The 17,720-nt window shown below is 41.5% G+C and overlaps 1 protein-coding gene across 9 annotated transcripts in view; it reads right to left on the bottom strand.

Moving 5' to 3' along the window:
- The window catches only part of ACACA (acetyl-CoA carboxylase alpha), a 286,860-nt gene that overhangs the window by 155,562 nt on the left and 113,578 nt on the right, over positions 1-17,720 (bottom strand). For all 9 annotated transcript variants that reach the window (XM_086360402.1, XM_086360403.1, XM_086360410.1 and 6 more), the window contains 8 exons: positions 13,633-13,842; positions 8,867-9,037; positions 7,331-7,492; positions 6,800-6,963; positions 2,928-3,078; positions 2,074-2,177; positions 886-967; positions 80-225 (listed from right to left, as the gene is read on the bottom strand). In XM_086360402.1, coding sequence (XP_086216528.1) covers positions 80-225; positions 886-967; positions 2,074-2,177; positions 2,928-3,078; positions 6,800-6,963; positions 7,331-7,492; positions 8,867-9,037; positions 13,633-13,842 — 1,190 coding nt within the window. The remainder of the gene's footprint in view (positions 1-79; positions 226-885; positions 968-2,073; positions 2,178-2,927; positions 3,079-6,799; positions 6,964-7,330; positions 7,493-8,866; positions 9,038-13,632; positions 13,843-17,720) is intronic.

Raw genomic sequence — 17,720 nt, 5'->3', positions numbered from 1 at the left:
AACCTCAAGAGTTAAACACGCCTACTGAGAGAAAAGGTTGGTGCAATGATCAGCAAATGGAGCCCAAAGAGCCACTCACCTATCCACCTCCTCCTTCATGTACGTGGTGTAACTGCTGCCGTCATAGGACAAGAGCAGTCCACCGTCGCTCAGTCGATGCACGTCTACTTCCACACACGAGCCGTTCATGATCACCACGTAGGAGTTTGGGGACTGTCGAGTCACCTGTTAAGAAATGAGAAACCAAAGAGACAAGTCAGTCTGTTCCTTCCAGGGAGAGTACCAGACAAAATTTCAGTATCTCAGACATTGAGGTGAGCAAGCTCCATCAGATGGGACTTTCCTGGTGGTCCAGTGGCTGAGACTCCAAGCCCCCAATGCAAGAGGCCCAGGTTCAATCCCTGGTCAGGGAATTAGATCCCATATGCCACAACTAAGAGTTTCCATGACCCAGTTAAAGATCCTGCACGCTCCAAGTAAAACCCAATGCAGCCAAATAAAATAAATAAATAAAAATAGCTAAAGGAAGCTCTGTTGGAGAGGACAGAAATTCATGGCACTGGTGTCTGAGCACTAGTGCTGTGGGCACGGCTCAGCCCTGCCGCAAGCAAAGAGGGGACCTGAGATCCATCTCCCTGCTCTGATGGTTCTGTCTCCTTCATGTCTTGGTTGCACATGTGAAGTTGAACAACAGCAAAAATATTTTCAGAGACTCATCAAGTACTGCTTTGACACAGGCTACTGACACTAATAATGACCGTAATTTCACTAACGCCCAGCCCTGCAAGAAACCAAAATTTCCCTCCACCACCTGACCTAAAGGAAGCACGCTGACAAAGACAGAGACAAAAAAAGACAGCACAGACTTTATGAGGCTCAGCATACCTTCAGTACATACTTCACTCCCTCGTAGATAAGTTCAACATCTACTGTATTCAGAAGGGTATGAGCAGAGAGGACTTGACCCCTGAAAGATAGCAACATGAGAGCTACTTCTGAAAGTTCTAAAAATTCTCAAAGGTGATTGGCTATAGCATTTCCTGGAATATCAAGACTGAAAACAACCCAAAGGACCATCAGTAAGAGATAGATATAAATTTTGAAAAAGCCACATAAATGAGTATTATGCAGCCATTAAAAGGGTGAAGTCTTTTATGCACTAATATGAAACTCTCTAAAACACACTGTTAAATTAAAAAAGCAAGTGAAATTGTACAGGATAGTTTCACAGTATGCGATCACTTGTGATTAAAAAAAAATGGAGGTAGGAAGGAACAAATATTACATATATATGCTTATATGTATCTACCATATATCTGAAAAGATAACAGAAAATAAAAACAGGCTGATTGTAGGGAAGGAAACTAGGTGGCCAGGAAACAGAGGTAAGGAGGAGACTCATTGCTATGCATCTTTTAGTGCCTTTTGAATTCTGACCCATGTAAATATATTACCTGTTCACACTGAGCGTCAGTGCAACATAGTGAGAGATCTTCATGGTAAGACGAATGAAATCTCAGTTGAATTAAAATGCCTGTGATAAAGTGCTTTAAACGATTAGCCTTGTGGACAATTCCTCCAGGGACTTGGAGGCAGAGCTTAGTTTCCAGAACCAGTGCTGGAAATATGTTTAGCCACACACAGTCTGATCCTATACTTGAAAGACTTGTGAGGTCATCATGAATATGAGCCTCAATTATTAATTCCTGAAAGGTGCTGCAGGTAATATATGAAGTATTCAGGGTGCCTTATTAGAGAAAAACACCAGATTTTTATCACCAGGGCTCAGAGAGATTAGATGCTTGTACCATACAGGAAGATTTCAGTTTTTACAAAGCAACCAATTCTAACCATGGTATAAACCAATTTCTAGAATCTACACTTAAAGCTCCCAAACCATTTGCCATCAACTCCTGCATCCCTTCTCCTCCCTGCCCCTGCCCCCACGGTCAGTGAACAAGTAGCACTCACAAGCTGCTAGTGACAGACAGAAGTATAAACGGGTCTCTGAACATCAGTCCCGTACTCAGGACCACGGCTTAGCCTGCACGGAACACGGAATGCCAAGCCTACCTCTCTAAGGAGTGAAGGAAGTTGGAGATGCTATTCCGCAGGCTCACATCTGCCACATGGAGAGCCCCACAGACAACTCCCAGCATGGTGTCAGGTCGCTCCGCCTGAAAGGGACGAAAAGAGGGCAAATCAAAAGCGGAGTCAGTCACTTGGCACCATGGCCCCTTAATTTAAACAAGGCTCAAATGTGCTTGAAGAATCGGCGACCACTGAGAATCTCCATCCTTGTTATCCAACTGATTTTTGAGACAAAAACACATTTTTGGAATTTGAATAGAAATGAAAAACACCTTTCCCCTTACCCTCCTAAGATTTTCCACTGAGCCAACTGGAGACTAGCTCAAAAACAAACTTCTGTCACAAATAAATTTTAAAAAAGTACAAAGATTTGGCTACTGATAATCTCAAAGAAAAATGGTGTATAAACTACCTCCAGGTAATACACATGAATCCAACAATTTTATACAAAATTGAGTAATTTATATGAGCCCAGCAGTTCAGGAACAAAGGGTAACTTCTGTTGATTAAAATGAAGCCCTCTCATCAGTACTTGGAGACAGTTAGAACTCAACCACATTTAATATCAAGTGAAGAAAGAAAGAATTTCAATCTCTGCACGCCTCTCTTCAACTATATCTTTGGAAGTAATACTATACAACAACCTATACAATGACTGTGTCACAAGGCACAAGAATGCTTACAGTGCTAAACTCACACTGACTCCTAGACTTTTACACACAGACCTAGAACCATTTGTATTAGAATCAAATAAATTTTATCTAATGGCATGGACTGATCTCATCACAAGCCTATAAAAACCCAATCCTAGAAGCTGTAAGTGGAGAAATACCCACCTGTACTTTTTCTGCTATCAGTCTGTCCAGCCAGCCCGTGTCAATTCTGTTCAACTGAAAGCTTTCAGTCTCCAGCAGTTTGATCAGGTACTCGACTGTGGTCCGGAAGTCGCCCCGGATAGACAGCTCCTTCAAAGCCACAACCATGTTTCTGGGAGAAGGACAGAAGCAGATCTCTTTCAGCAACAAATGTCCTACTGTTTTCCAACTATTTTCAAGAACTATTACATCCCTTTGGGGTCTTAGGAGGGAGGGGAAAGAAACAGTTCCAAGAACAAACAAGGGTACAAGATACACATGTGCTCATTCCAGACAGAATTTTCAAGAAGTCAGCAAACTTGTGAGTCTGACTAATCTGACCATCTGAGCATCAGCAGATCACAGACACTTTGTTATACAGAACACAGAACAAATTATTGCTGCTAAGTCACTTCAGTCGTATCCGACTGTGTGACCCCATAGACGACAGCCCACCAGGCTCTTCCATCCCTGGGGTTCTCCAGGCAAGAACACTGGAGGGGGTTGCCATTTCCTTCTCCAATGCATGAAATTATCTGCAAACCACTCTTCATTTTCACTGTTTCCATCATTCCATTCATTGACTGCTGGTTAACTAGAATTAGGGCATAATTCTCCCCTTCTTAAACCCTTTTTATTTGATCTAAGTAAAATTTACATATAATAAAATATACTTATTTTAAGTATACTGTTCAATGAATTTTTACAAACACTAAGACCTTAACTTTAAGGTTTCCATACAATGAAGGTAACCGGCTAGAGAAAGTTGGGGATCAGCCTGACACTACATGTGAGAGCGTTTCTTTTTTTTAAGCTGTGTTTTAGCCAACTATAGAATGAGTTGCTCATTACTTTGCTTACTTCCCAATTAAGTGTTAGATAACCACATTTTAACAAGATTTCAAACTGTGAGCTTTTTCCCAGTATAACTTTGACATTTATTATGCATCTCACAGACCCAAGACACATACTAAGCTCTTAAGGGTGAGAGAATGTGGAGACAGTAATCACTTTAAACATTTACAGTAGAATATCATAAATACCAGTAGAGAGATAAAAGCAAAGCACCAAGGGGTTCTAAGAAAGGAGAAAACCTGCCTCCCTTTGGTTTCACAAAGAACGTAAGATCTGACATAGAAAACAAACTTAATGGTTACCAAAGGGGAAAGGGAGCGGGGAGGGGTAAATTAGGGGTGTGAGATTAATAGATACAAACTGCTATACCTAAAATAGATAAGCAATATTGATCTATTGCATAGCACAGGGAATTACAGTCAACATCTTATAATTACCTATAATGGAAAATAATCTGAAATAATATATATTAAAAAACTGAATCACTTTACTGTACACCTGAAACTAAGACAACACTGTAAACCAACCACTCCTCAATTAAGAAAAACAAGAATATGCGATCTGAAATGCAATAAAAGTAAAGCTAAGATTACGACTGTGACAGAAATATTCTTCCAGGTGGTCCATGAGTTCTCAGCCAAGAATATTACCCTGTTTCCCACCTCCAGCCTCCTCTCTTCGCCCTCTCTTGGCCTGGCTGATTCCTCTACACATTTCAGATATGAGTCTAGATGTCCCTTCCTTTTGGGAAACCTTCCCTGACCCATTCTGGATGGAGTTAGCTGACTCAGCTCTACACTCCTGTAACACCCTCACGTAATCTCACTATCAGAGACGGCACCTCCTACATTCTGTTCAATGGCTAACTTGCCTCTCTTACCCTGGATCACTAAGTTCCATGATGGCACAGACCCTATGGTGGTCCTCGTTATATTGCAAGAAGCATTAAGATTTTCAGGAAGTATTTGTTGAATGGAGTAAATGAATGAATGGAGAGAGGGAACAGCAGAAACAAAGGGGAAAAGGAAGTAAAGAGGGGTTGTGTACCGGGAATGTTACAACTGAAGCAGACAGTGATGAGGACAAGGATGAGGGGCAAGTCCACTCGTTCAACACTGACAGAGCACTCACTACATGGAGGGGACACCACAGCAATGAGACATACACCGTTCTGTTCTCATGGTATTTAGATTACAATCCATGGAAAATAATAAGGGAAACATGGGCTGGGACTAGTCTAGAGAAGAGTAGTGAACACCAATCTCAAGAATATAAGCCTAATGTCATGAAGAAAGAAGAAACAAACTCTGAACTGAAGAATGAACTCCGGCATGGTATCAAGATGCAAGCTTCAGGATTTCCCTGCTGGTTCAGTAAGACTCCACCTTGCAATGCAAGGGCCATGGGTTCAATCCCTGGCTTGGGAACTAAGATCCCACACGCTGCAGGGCAACTCAGCCCGTGTGCTCCAGAGCCCACGTGCCACAACTAGAGAGTCCTGAGCCACAATAAAGACCCCAAGTGCCACAACTAAGACCTGATGAAGCCAAATAAATAGATAAAATATTTTAAAAAAGAAAGCAAGCTTATTGCAGAGACCATAATTTTCACATGCTCAATGTTAGCCTGGTAGCTTTACACTGCAGATAAATGTCCAGAGCAGGTTGGGAAGTAAGGAGCAAGACTTTTGGAGCAAGTCATATGACATGTCCTGGAGGGAAGGCTTGGTGGCCTGCCAATCAAGACTGGAAACCTAAATATCAATAGCGGCCACTCTGGGGATGTAAACGAATGAGGCAGGCTGGACGGGGGACTGTGTGAACTAGAGAGTTCGTGTTTCCTCTAAAAGAAGCAGTCACACAAAGGTTCAGTTAACTTTGGCCAAGTGGAATATAAAACCAATGGTATTGTCACCCCATTTTTTTCAAGAGATGGCAGAAATGCATGTATTTATTTCAACCTCCCAATTTTTAAACAATACTCTATAAGCCAATCAAAACACATCAGTGGCTGTGACTAGCCAGAAAACCACCAGTTTGCAAGCTCCAGTTTCTTCATAACATTAGGTTTATATTTTAGTTTATTCGTAACATTAAGCTTACATTCTTCACTTTGGCAAAGCAGGATACAAAAGGCGGATGGTTTTTCTGGGAGCACTGCTTTGTAGAGCACAAAATACAGAAAAACAGATTTCCCAACTTCTGAAAACATTATTAATAAGTGTTTACTGATTATATAATCTAGGTATACAGGTTAAAAGTCAAAGGAATAGTATTAAATCCTTGGTGAAAGTCAATCGACAATTAAAAAATATAAAACAGGTAAATCAATTTTGGATAGACATTTTAAAACATCTAACTTGTCAAAATCACCTCTTAGGGCCCTACTTTTCAGGCAAGCAAAACTTAATATTAAATATTAAATGTTTATGCTAATAGAAATATTAACTAATACCTATGATATACTAGTTATATTGTAAGTTGTGCGTATATTTCATAGCACATTGAGGTCCCTCATATAAAGTGACGTGGCCAGTTCCCTTAAGCCCTTTTCATGTAATAAGCAGCTTAACTTTATTATTTTAAATGACTACAGGACATATATAGCTATACCTTTATTTTGATGACAAATAATGGATCTTATCCATGATATAAGATACCAAGATCTTAGTCAAAAATCTACTTCTGCCCCAAATAACAATACTATTTCTACAGAAAAATATGACATCTTTAGAGTAATCAATTTTATAAGTTGATCAAAAACACATGAAAACAAAAAATCACTTGAAAAGGCTCAGAGTAACACAAAAACATCTGCCAAACACTGCATAAACTTAATACAACATGAATGCAACTACAATTGAAGATGTATTTCTTCAAGAAGGTTACCCGTATAAGTACTTCTACAGCAATACACAATTCCCTTTCCCATGCTCACAATTCACTGAAGATTACCACAAGTTTATTTTTTGAAATGCAACCACATGCGATTATACTCACGAAATTGCTTCCTCTCGGTTTTCTCCCCAGGAAAAGCAGTGACCAAACTGAGAATCAGCAAATTCATGAAGCCCTCCTGCAGCAGCAACACTGAAATAACCCCAAACGTTCTTATTGCTGCGAAAATTCAGCTCTTGAACTGTTCCTGAGCTGGGCTTAAAACCCTGTTAGGGAGTGAAGAATATGAAATGATATTATATTTACAAGAAAGAGAACATGCATATACTCACTGGTCAGGTTCTATGTAATCGCATACACACAGGAAAGTGGAAATGACACACAAAAGTCATGAAGGCTTTCGGGCTAAGGTCCAGCGCTACAGACCCACTGAGTACTCGACAGTGACTGAGGTAGGACTGAATGACCAGTGGAACAGTGACCACTTACGTGTCTGCTCCGATGAAGCCTCTATAAATTTCCCTCTCCAGGGGAGGTCTCAAGATACTTCAGATATGCCCTCAGATAGCATCTTAATATTAAAGTTCACAGTGGGGGGAAAAAAAAGTGTAAACCTTTTAAGTGATGGGTTACCTCATCTGGATTTTCACTAGTGATACGAGCAGCAATAACATGGCCCCTTGGGCAAGGAACGTGAGCCGAATTTTCAAAATCAATGGGAGCATCGCCCCAGGGAGAGACCCCGTACATCATTCGGATATCCTTAATTCTGTACAGAGGGATCCCCATGGCAATCTGAAAGGTAATAAAACACACATCACTCATCTTTCACAGTTACTTCCCTTAAAACGTGGAGGCTATCAGATGACAGAAAAGACTTTTCACTTGAGTAGCCACCACCTAAAACACTTTGTTTTTATAGTCTACATTCTACATCATTGAATAAGCAACTCTAAATTACTTGAAACAAAACACACAGAAGGTGTTAATTACTTCCCACTTCTTAAAAAGTCCCCAAATCCCTAATGCAATAGATATGAGCTTCCCTCTAATTGTCCTTTCTCCATCACCCTTATTTGTAAAGTGTCTTTCAAAAATACGACATTTTTAATCAGAATGAAAATATCCAAGGGAAAAGTCAATGTCAGTGGCTCTCCAAGAAGTTCAGACAGCTAAAAAGTCCTAACTATGTCATAATTACCTCCAAATTATCCCCACAAATCAATGGAAAAAGTAGATTTATATACGTAAGTCTTCGTTTACTGGGTTCCTTAATAGGGACCACTGGGGACCAAAAGGGGTTCCCATTGTGGACAAAGAATATGTATTTACAAATCAAATCAAACTTCATCATTAGCTATTACTGCTTCCCACAGCATCTGTTTCCTGGGCAGAATGGAGAAAATAATATTAACAGTGGCACTGTAAACATTATAAACAGAAGTGTGTGCTGCCACACTCTTGCCAGGAGAAACCTCAGCCACCACTCTGAAGTGGAATTACTTCAATTTATAACACTAGGAAAAAAGAAGCTGCTGTTTAGTCACTAGGCCAGATCCAGCTCTTTTGTGACCCCATGGACTGTAGCCCACCAGACTCCTCTGCCCCGTGGGATTTCCCAGGCAAGAATACTGGAGTGGGTTGCCATTTCCTTCTCCAGGGGATCTTCCCAAACTAGAGATCAAATCCACATCTGCTACATTGGCAGGTGGATTCTTTACCACTGAGCCACCAGGGAAACTTAAAAAAATGACCCAATGGACTGTAGTCCTCCAGGCTCCTCTGCCCCATGGGATTTTCCAGGCAAGAATACTGGAATGGGTTGCCATTTCCTTCTCCAGGGAGGAAAAAGGAATAGAGGACAATTAAAAAGTAAGGTTTCCCAGAATTGAAACAGCTAAATATAGCATATTATTTGTAAAGGGTCTTGCAAAAATATGACACTTTATATCAGATGTGTCAGGCTAAAAAGTAATACTCCAGAATTGCTCCATATCAGGAAAACCCACCCACACATCCCAAGCCATCCAGCGCAAGAGAGGAGCATCACATGAGACTTGGATAGGAGGCACTTTCCTCTTAACAAAGGCTGGTTGAGCCAGTTTGGCGTGCATTTGTCATTCCAAACTTCTCTAGGCAACCCTCTGAGCCGAGAGCAGGGTGACTCACCTGGAGCTGCGCAGCAGGGAGGTTGACATCGGCCACCATCTCTGTACAGGGGTGCTCCACCTGTAGCCGAGGGTTCAGTTCCAGAAAGTAGAAGCTGCCATCCTGGCTGTAGAGGTATTCCACAGTCCCTGCACTCACATAACCAACCATCCTGGCAAGTTTCACCGCACACTCAAAGAAGAAAGAAAAGCCAATCTAAGTACCTCACCTGATCCAGTGGATGGCCCACTGCTCGTCTGAAGCTTCTCCCTCTCAAAGAGCCAGTGTTTATAAGAACCACCAAAGGCTTGTCGCCATATGAGAGTAAATTTCACCCTCTTTGATTATTACACAAGATTCCTATACATGGATGACAAACTCAGTTCAAAGCTGAGTGAAAACAGTATTTTCCACTTGGGGTCATAGGTAATCCCACCTTATGCAGGAAAGCTAAAGCACCATGGCAGAGTCGTCACTGTATTTCCAGTATTCTTCCTAGAAACATGGGTGTCCAGCTAGAGACTATTTTCCACTCTGACAGCAAGTGACAAAGTTTCAACGAATGCAATGTCAGAATGGGTGGGTGAAGGGTAATCCCTGATTCATGCTTTGAAAAGGAATTGCTTACCCTCTATTTTCAGCTTTTTCCTTTCTACGGACTGGAATGTGGTCATGACACTGCAAGCCTGTCTCATCATGCAGCTGAGAACATACTAAGAGTAACAAAACCAAACAGAAAGAACCTGAATCCCAAAATGGTCTTGTGGAACAGAATGGTCCTAATCACCTCAGGTTATGAATGAAAGGGAAAATAAATTTCTAACCTATTGTGCGGTGTATTTTTTAGATTTCGTTACTATAATAGCTTAACCTGTACCCTAATCAATACAGAAACTATTAAATTCAGGAAGGATGTTGCTGTTTAAAAAAACTGATGTGATACTGAGTTAAAAATAGGGTAGTAGCTCTCAAGGAAACAGATACTGCAAACTGGAAAACTGGTGACCTCCTTGTGAGGCATAAGAAAACGTTTGGAGGGACTTCCCTGGCAGTACAGTGGTTAAGACTCCACATGTCTACTGCAGAGGGCATGAGTTTGATTCCTGGTTGGGGAACTAAGATACTGCAAGCCACACACCGAGGCAAACACACACACATTTGGTAAACTGTCTCCTAAAGTAACTTGGAATGCAAACAAAATACCAACTAAGCCCTAGGAAAAATGGCTAGAAAAAGTCAGAATGTGAAAAAACCAAAAGGCTTTGCATCCCTAAACCAAAGATGATAATTTTGCCTTGAAGCAACCCACTGTCAAAGATGAGATCAAGGGTGGCTGCTGTAGTTTCAGCTGGCCTCGAGGTAGTCTTACTGAATGGAGGAGAGAAGAAGGGCTGAACGCAGAAGGTGGTAAATAAAGAGGAAAACATTATGTCCAGAGAAACCTTGGGTATGATTACTCCTATGTGAAGCTGACGAGAAGCAAGGAGTCCTGAAACTTACTCAGTTTTGAATGAATCATATTGCTAAACATACCAAAAACCTGGCTTTCCAAACCCACAACTGATAATCTCAGTAATCTTTGTGGCCCCAATCCTGCACTCAGGAGGTGAGCTGGGAAAGTTCTTCTAAAGAAGGCATGATCACCCAAGCTCAACCACAGAGGGAGGTGAACAAGGAAGAACATCCTAGAGAATAAGGCCTTAAAGACGGGCAAAGAATTTACTTTCAGACAGCAGAACCAAGGGGAGTCAGAGGGCTCGCTGAGGAATTACTCCACCGCATGACAGGAAATGACCACAATCCCTGCCTACAAGAATGTGATAACTGCTGTGGACCAGTGATTATTGTCTGTTTTTCATTCTTTTTTTCTAAATGGGAGCCATCCTGTTCCTACTCAGCACTATATAAGGTGAAAGGAGGTGTCACAAGGTAATTTGTGATTACTGGTCCATAAAAAGCTACATGCACATATAAGAGAGGGCTGCACACCATCCAGAGAGCCTGGACTTTGGGTTGAACATAGTTAACTGGATGGGACCTGGGGCTGTCTTCTATGGGGGAAGGCTAAGTAAGTTCTAAGAGTAAGAAAAAGGGTGTGAAAGGATAATGGGTAGCCAGAGGAGCGGACTGAGACACAGAATGTTAAATGCCCTCCAGTAACTTTTCTTTGCGTCATTCATTTAGCAATACAATCTCCTGAATTTCAGCTGAGCATAAGGCTGCTCAACCAGTAATTACAACTCCTAACAGCCAATGCAGCTAGGTGTGATTGTATAACTGAATTTTGTCCGGTGAAAAGTGAGCAGAAGTAAGATGTGTGACTTCTGGATCTCACTTAATTAATTAATTAATTTTAATTGGAGGATAAAGAACACTGTGATGGTTTTTGCCACACATCAGCATCAATCAGCCATAGGTATACAAGCTTGTCTTCCAAGTCCTCTCTTCCCCCCGCCAACACGTTACAATGTGAACAAGTTCTTGTAGGCCAGCTTTAATAATGAAGATGATGACACCTTAAGACAAGGGTTGGCAAACTTTCAGTAAAAGGCAATTAATAATTATGTTCAGCTTTGTGAGCCATAGAGTGTCTGTCACAATGACTCAATTTTGTCACTGCAGAGATAAAACAGCCATAGATAATAGATATATAAATTAGCAAGCTGTGTTACAAAAAAATTTTGTTGACAAAACAAGTGACAGGCTGGATTTTGCTTGCTAGCTATAGTTTGCTGTTCTCTTCTACGAAATGGCCTTCCCTTGTGGCTCAGTCAGTAAAGAACACACCTGCAATGCAGGAGACCCGGGCTTAAAATTCAACATTCAGAAATCTAAGATCATGGCATCCGGTCCCATCACTTCATGGCAAATAGATGGGGAAACAGTGGAAACAGTGGCTGACTTTATTTTTTGGGCTCCAAAATCACTGCAGATGGTGATTGCAGCCATGAAATTAAAAGACGCTTACTCTTTGGAAGGAAAATTATGACCAACCTAGACAGCGTATTAAAAAGCAAAGACATTACTTTGTCAACAAAGATCCTTCTAATTAGGCTATGGTTTTTTCAGTAGTCATGTATGGATGTGAGAGTTGGACTATAAAGAAAGCTGAGTGCCAAAGAATTGATGCTTTTGAACTGTGGTACTGGAGAAGCCTCTTGAGAGTCCTTAGACTGCAAGGAGATCCAACCAGTCCATCCTAAAGGAGATCAGTCCTGGGTGTTCATTGGAAGGACTGATGTTGAAGCTGAAACTCCAATACTTTGGCCACCTGATGCAAAGAGCTAACCCATTTGAAAAAACCCTGATGCTGGGAAAGATTGAAGGCAGGAGGAGAAGGGGACGACAGAGGATGAGATGGTTGGATGGTATCACTGACTCAATGGACATGAGGTTGGGTAAACTCAGGGAGTTGGTGATGAACAGGGAGGTCTGGTGTGCTGTGGTTCATAGGGTCACAAAGAGTCAGGCATGACTGAGCAACTGAACTGAAATGTGTATTTTGGGGGTTTTATATTTGTTTTTTATCTTTGGCCACACTGAATGGCTTGCAGGATCCCTGTTCACCAACGAGGGATTGAACCTGGCCATGGCAGGTTCAATTCCTGAACCTGAAAGCCCAGGATCCTAATCACTAAGCCACGAGGGAACTCCCTAAGCCACTGTATTTTGGAGGTCACTTTACTACTACTTTAACTACTAATAGTAGTTAAAGAATAAATCTCAATACACACAACATACACACGTAGAAATGAAATGTAAAAACACAGACAACCATATATTTAGCTTCTTGGGAATCCAGGGGTAAAAATAGAAATGGAAAACATATGTCCAATAAGATGAAGATTGAGTTCCAAAAAAGACCATGTTCAGATTTCTAAACTACAGCTAATTCCAAGGGACCCTATAAAACTGCTGAGAGATTCTTTTTTTCATAAAATAATACAGAATATGTAAACTTGAAAGCTACTTAGAGTACCTTTTAAGAGATAAAGGACTTGAATAAATGCATCTGAAGACTGAGGGATAATCAATCTAGAAAATGGAACTACCAGCTTAACCACCAGTTTATCACGTGCTGATTAAAGAACCAAACAATAAGATTAAAGATCCCCAAAAATGTCTTTATCCCTTCTCAAAATAGTACACTGAAATTTTTTGTCAAAAGCATTAACTAATTTAGAGTTTGAAGTGTTCACTGGCATCTCTACTAGAGGGAGAAAAGCGGAATTTTTATTTTTCCTCTAGGTAAAGAATACTTTCTAAAATGTACTTTTAATTGGATGACAATTGCTTTACAATATTGTGTTGGTTTCTGTCATACATCAACATGAATCAGCCATAGATATATCTATGTCCTCTCCCTCTTAAAGAATGCTGCTGCTACCGCTGCTAAGTCACTTCAGTCGTGTCTGACTCTGTGTGACCCCATAGATGGCAGCCCACCAGGCTCCCCCGTCCCTGGGATTCTCCAGGCAAGAACACTGGAGTGGGTTGCTATTTCCTTCTCCAATGCATGAAAATGAAAAGTGAAAGTGAAGTCGCTCAGTCGGGTCTGACTCTTAGCGACCCCACGGACTGCAGCCTACCAGGCTCCTCCGTCCATGGGATTTTCCAGGCAAGAGTACTGGAGTGGGGTGCCATTGCCTTCTCCGTCTTGAAGGATAGAACTTATCAATTATCTAGAATCATTGCCTGATATTCCACTATTCTCAGATGGGCATATGAATTTAATGAGTAGTAGTTCTGTGCAAGAAAACAAAACTTTGAGCTTTTCACATACATACCTGTTCCATATGTTCAAATACTGCTGGAGTAGCAATAGCAGCAGGAGCTTCTTCAATAATCTTCTGATGCCTGCGTTGCACAGAGCAATCACGACCAAACAAAGAGATAGCATTGCCATACTGATCTGCTAAGATCTGCACCTCCAGATGACGAGACTGTTTGGCTAGTCTCATGACAAAGATAGGAGACCCAGGAACTTCAGCTTGAACCTATATTAGACAAGAAAATAGGACAAATTCTTAAGGGGTAAGTACTTTTCTATTTTGATAAAAGTACTTCTATTTTGATAAGCTGCTTCCACTTCAATAGGCAAATAAATGCCTGGGAGTGTCAGGGACCATGTTAGAAATACACAGAAAAAATTTATATATATATATATAGTTCATACCCTCATCTATTCTTAAAATACTGTATTCTCAACTATATAACTAATATTAACTGATGGATACCTAAACACATGTTACAAGGGCAAAGAACAAAATATTATGAAAACACACACAAATTCCAGAAAAGGGCAAAGTATTACCATTAATTCCAAACAGCCAAATGTACAATTTGCTCCAGACAAAAAACTTCCTGGTTCACATTACATTACATATTGTTGTAGTCAAAGAACTTTCATCAGTTTTGAAGCAGATTCCCATTAGATATAGAAGTCTATACTAGCAATCATTTTCTTTTGGCACTTTAAAGATGCCCCAATGTTTTCTGGTTTCTACTGAGATGAGAGCTAACAATCTTACTGTCATTCCTTTGAAAGTAATCTGTTTTTTCCAGCTGCTTAAGGATTTTCTCTTTTTTCTGGGAGTGAGGTGGCAGATTTACTCTGATAAGCTTAGATGTGGTTTTCTCTGTACTTCTTGCAGGGTTCATCGTGGTTTTTAAGTCTAAGCTTGATACCTTTTCAAGAAATTCTGAGCCATTAGTTCATTAGTTCAGAAAGATTCTTAGCCGTTGTCTCTTCCCCAGTGGCTCAGCAGGTAAAGAATCCACCTGTAATGCTGAAGACATGGATTTGATCCCTCAATCACGAAGAGCCCCTGGAGGAGGAAACAGCAGCCCACTCCAGTATTCTTGCCTGAAAAATCCCATGGCTGGAGGAGCATGGGGGGCTACAGGGTCACAAAGACTTGGACATGACTGAGGACAATCACGATGCAACGATGCTTCAAATGTTGCTTCCATTCCATGATTTCTTCAAACATTGCTTCTGCTCCATTTGCTCTCTCTTCTCCTCTGAGACTCAAAGTATGTAATGTTAGATTATTTCACTGTCTTCTATGTGCCAAATCTCTTATGCTCTGTTCTGTTACATAACAAGTCACCTCAAAACTCAGCAGCTTGCTTAGGACACCAACCATTTTCTTTGCTTGTGATGCTGTGCTCATCTAGGCAATTCTGGTGGTGCCTGTGGTCACTCAATGTGCATATCATCATCTGGTGACTTGAGTGGGGCTGAATGGTCTCATTCAAATGCCTGACGGTCTGTGTCAACTATTGGCTGGTGGGTCTATGGAGCCTCTACTGGAACAGCTCATCTCTATCGCATGTGACCTCTCACCCTCCAGTAGGCTAAACCAGGCCTTCTTCAATGCAGTGCTCTAAGAAGTGGGTGAAGACAGAGCTGCAAACCTACACAAGCACTAGCCTCCAGAACCTACACAATACCACTCTGGCCACATTCTAATGGTCTAAGCAAGCCACAAGGCCAACTAAGATTCAGTTCAGTTCAGTTCAGTCACTCAGTTGTGTCCGACTCTTTGCGACCCCATGGACTGCAACACGCCAGGCTTCCCTGTCCACCACCAACTCCCGGAGCTTACTCAAACTCATGTCCACTGAGTCGGTGATGCCATCCAACCATCTCATCCTCTGTCATCCCCTTCTCCTCCTGCCTTCAAACTTTCCCAGCATCAGGGTCTTTTCAAATGAGTCAGTTCTTCACATCAGGTGGCCAAAGTATTGGAGTTTCAGCTTCAGCATCAGTTCTTTCAGTGAATATTCAGGGTTGATTTCCTTTAGGATTCAGTTTAGCCTACTGGAGGGTGAGAGGTCACATGCAATAGAGATGAGCTGTTCCAGTTGAGGCTCCATAGACCCACCAGCCAACAGAATCTTTCCTTTAGGACTCTCAAGAGTCTTCTCCAACACCACAATTCAAAAGCATCAATTCTTTGGCTCTCAGCTTTCTTTATATTCCAACTCTCACATCCATACACGACTACTGAAAAAACCATAGCTTTGATTAGACGGACCTTTGTTGGCAAAGTCATGTCTCTGCTTTTGGGGTGGGAAAAGAGATGTCATCTCTTAATGGGAGAAAAGCCAAAGTCACACTGCCAAGGGATGTACAAACAAGGACGGGAGGAGTTATGGCAGCCATCTCTGCAAACAAGCTACTATGGTCTGCCCTCTGGCAGTAATTCACATGTTTCCCACATGCAAAACAGACTCACCCCCTCCCAAGACCCCCAAAGTCATCCAATCATGGTATCAGGCCCAAGGTCCATTTTCCCATGAGAAACAAGTCATGTTTACAAGCAAAAGAGACTTTTTGGGTGCAGCTCCTCCTATTTTTGCAAAGATCTGGGAACTAAAAAGACAAATTATCTGTCCCCAACACTTCCAACATTTAATGATAAAACGGGGATTAAAAAATACTCCAATTCAAAGGAGAAACAATAGGAAGTACATTAACAGTCACTGCTGCTGCTGCTAAGTCGTTTCAGTCGTGTCCAACTGTGCGACCCCAGAGACAGCAGCCCACCAGGTTATCCCTGGGATTCTCCAGGCAAGAACACTGGAGTGGGTTGCTATTTCCTTCTCCAATGCATGAAAGTGAAAAGTAAAAGTAAAGTTGCTCAGTCAGGTCCGACTCTTAGCGACCCCATGGACTGCAGCCTACCAGACTCCTCCGTCCATGGGATTTTCCAGGCAAGAGTACTGGAGTGGGGTGCCATTGCCTTCTCCGTAACAGTCACTGGTCCACACCAATTCTGAAGTCCAGATGGGTAGACGGTGTCAGGTTTCCTTACTCCACAGGCATGGAATTTGTTTTGCTTTTCTCTGTGGTCCAATTCTGATCCCTGGGAGTGGCTTCCTAATCCATGGTTCCCCTCTGTTCTTAGAAGCCCTCCGGGGTCCGGAAAAATCTCCCTTGCTATGAGAAATGACTAATGTTTACAGCTGAACAACTTTCCCAGTCTGCTTCCTATTCATAGGAAATTGAAAGTTCTGGGGCCTCTTTAAAGTTTGAACTGTCTCTGTCCCTTGCAGTCCCTTTGGTACATTCATCAATATAAGTATCTTGAAAAGTTTATGAGTTTCCTATGAATCATACTGAAAATTCACTTCTTGCCCCAAAAACATATCCATAACTTTTCTGCACAGACCTCTCTATACCTTGGGCATGTCAGGCTGCTGTGGGACAACGTTTTTAAAATTCTTAGAAGTCCTTTTTTTCCTAGTTCTTAAATTATTTCTGAGGTTTTAAAGGATCTTCCAGGCACTCTTGATTTGGGCTCTACTCTGAAGTCATTTTTTACTTTGAAAATTTTTTGCCAGCACCAGAGAGATCGGTAATGAAAAACAGCTCTATTTTTAAACTCAACAAGTTTGGAACACCTTTTTTAGTTCACTTCTTTTTTATAGTTAAAAAACAATCATAAGCATTCAATAGATACTTTTAACACTTTATCTAAAAGATCTCTTTAAGTAGATCTAGGAGTTCAGTACAGTCTCTGCTTTCCAAATTACCTCAGGTAACTGTTTCATCATTACAGAACATGGGTGACCTTTCCCCTCATTTCCGTTTCATCCTGCACCAAAAGTTTTTTTATCATTCCTCTAGGCTTCATTACCAAGCTCCTTACCATCTTTTCCAGACTTCACCTATGAGCCAGTCTCAAAGCAAATGCCACATCAGTTCAGTTTACTTCAGTCACTCAGTTGTGTCCGACTCTTTGTGACCCCATGAATCGCAGCACGCCAGGCCTCCCTGTCCATCACCAACTCCCGGAGTTCACTCAGACTCACGTCCATTGAGTCAGTGATGCCATCTCACCCTCTGTCGTCCCCTTCTCCTCCT

Source organism: Bos grunniens, chromosome 19 (genome assembly GCF_055505025.1).
Source record: "Bos grunniens cultivar Pamir isolate PY7600 chromosome 19, Bosgru_T2T1.0, whole genome shotgun sequence".
Taxonomy (NCBI): Eukaryota; Metazoa; Chordata; class Mammalia; order Artiodactyla; family Bovidae; genus Bos; species Bos grunniens.
The sequence above is the reverse complement of the archived record's forward strand: the minus strand, read 5'-3'. Positions and strand labels throughout refer to the sequence as shown.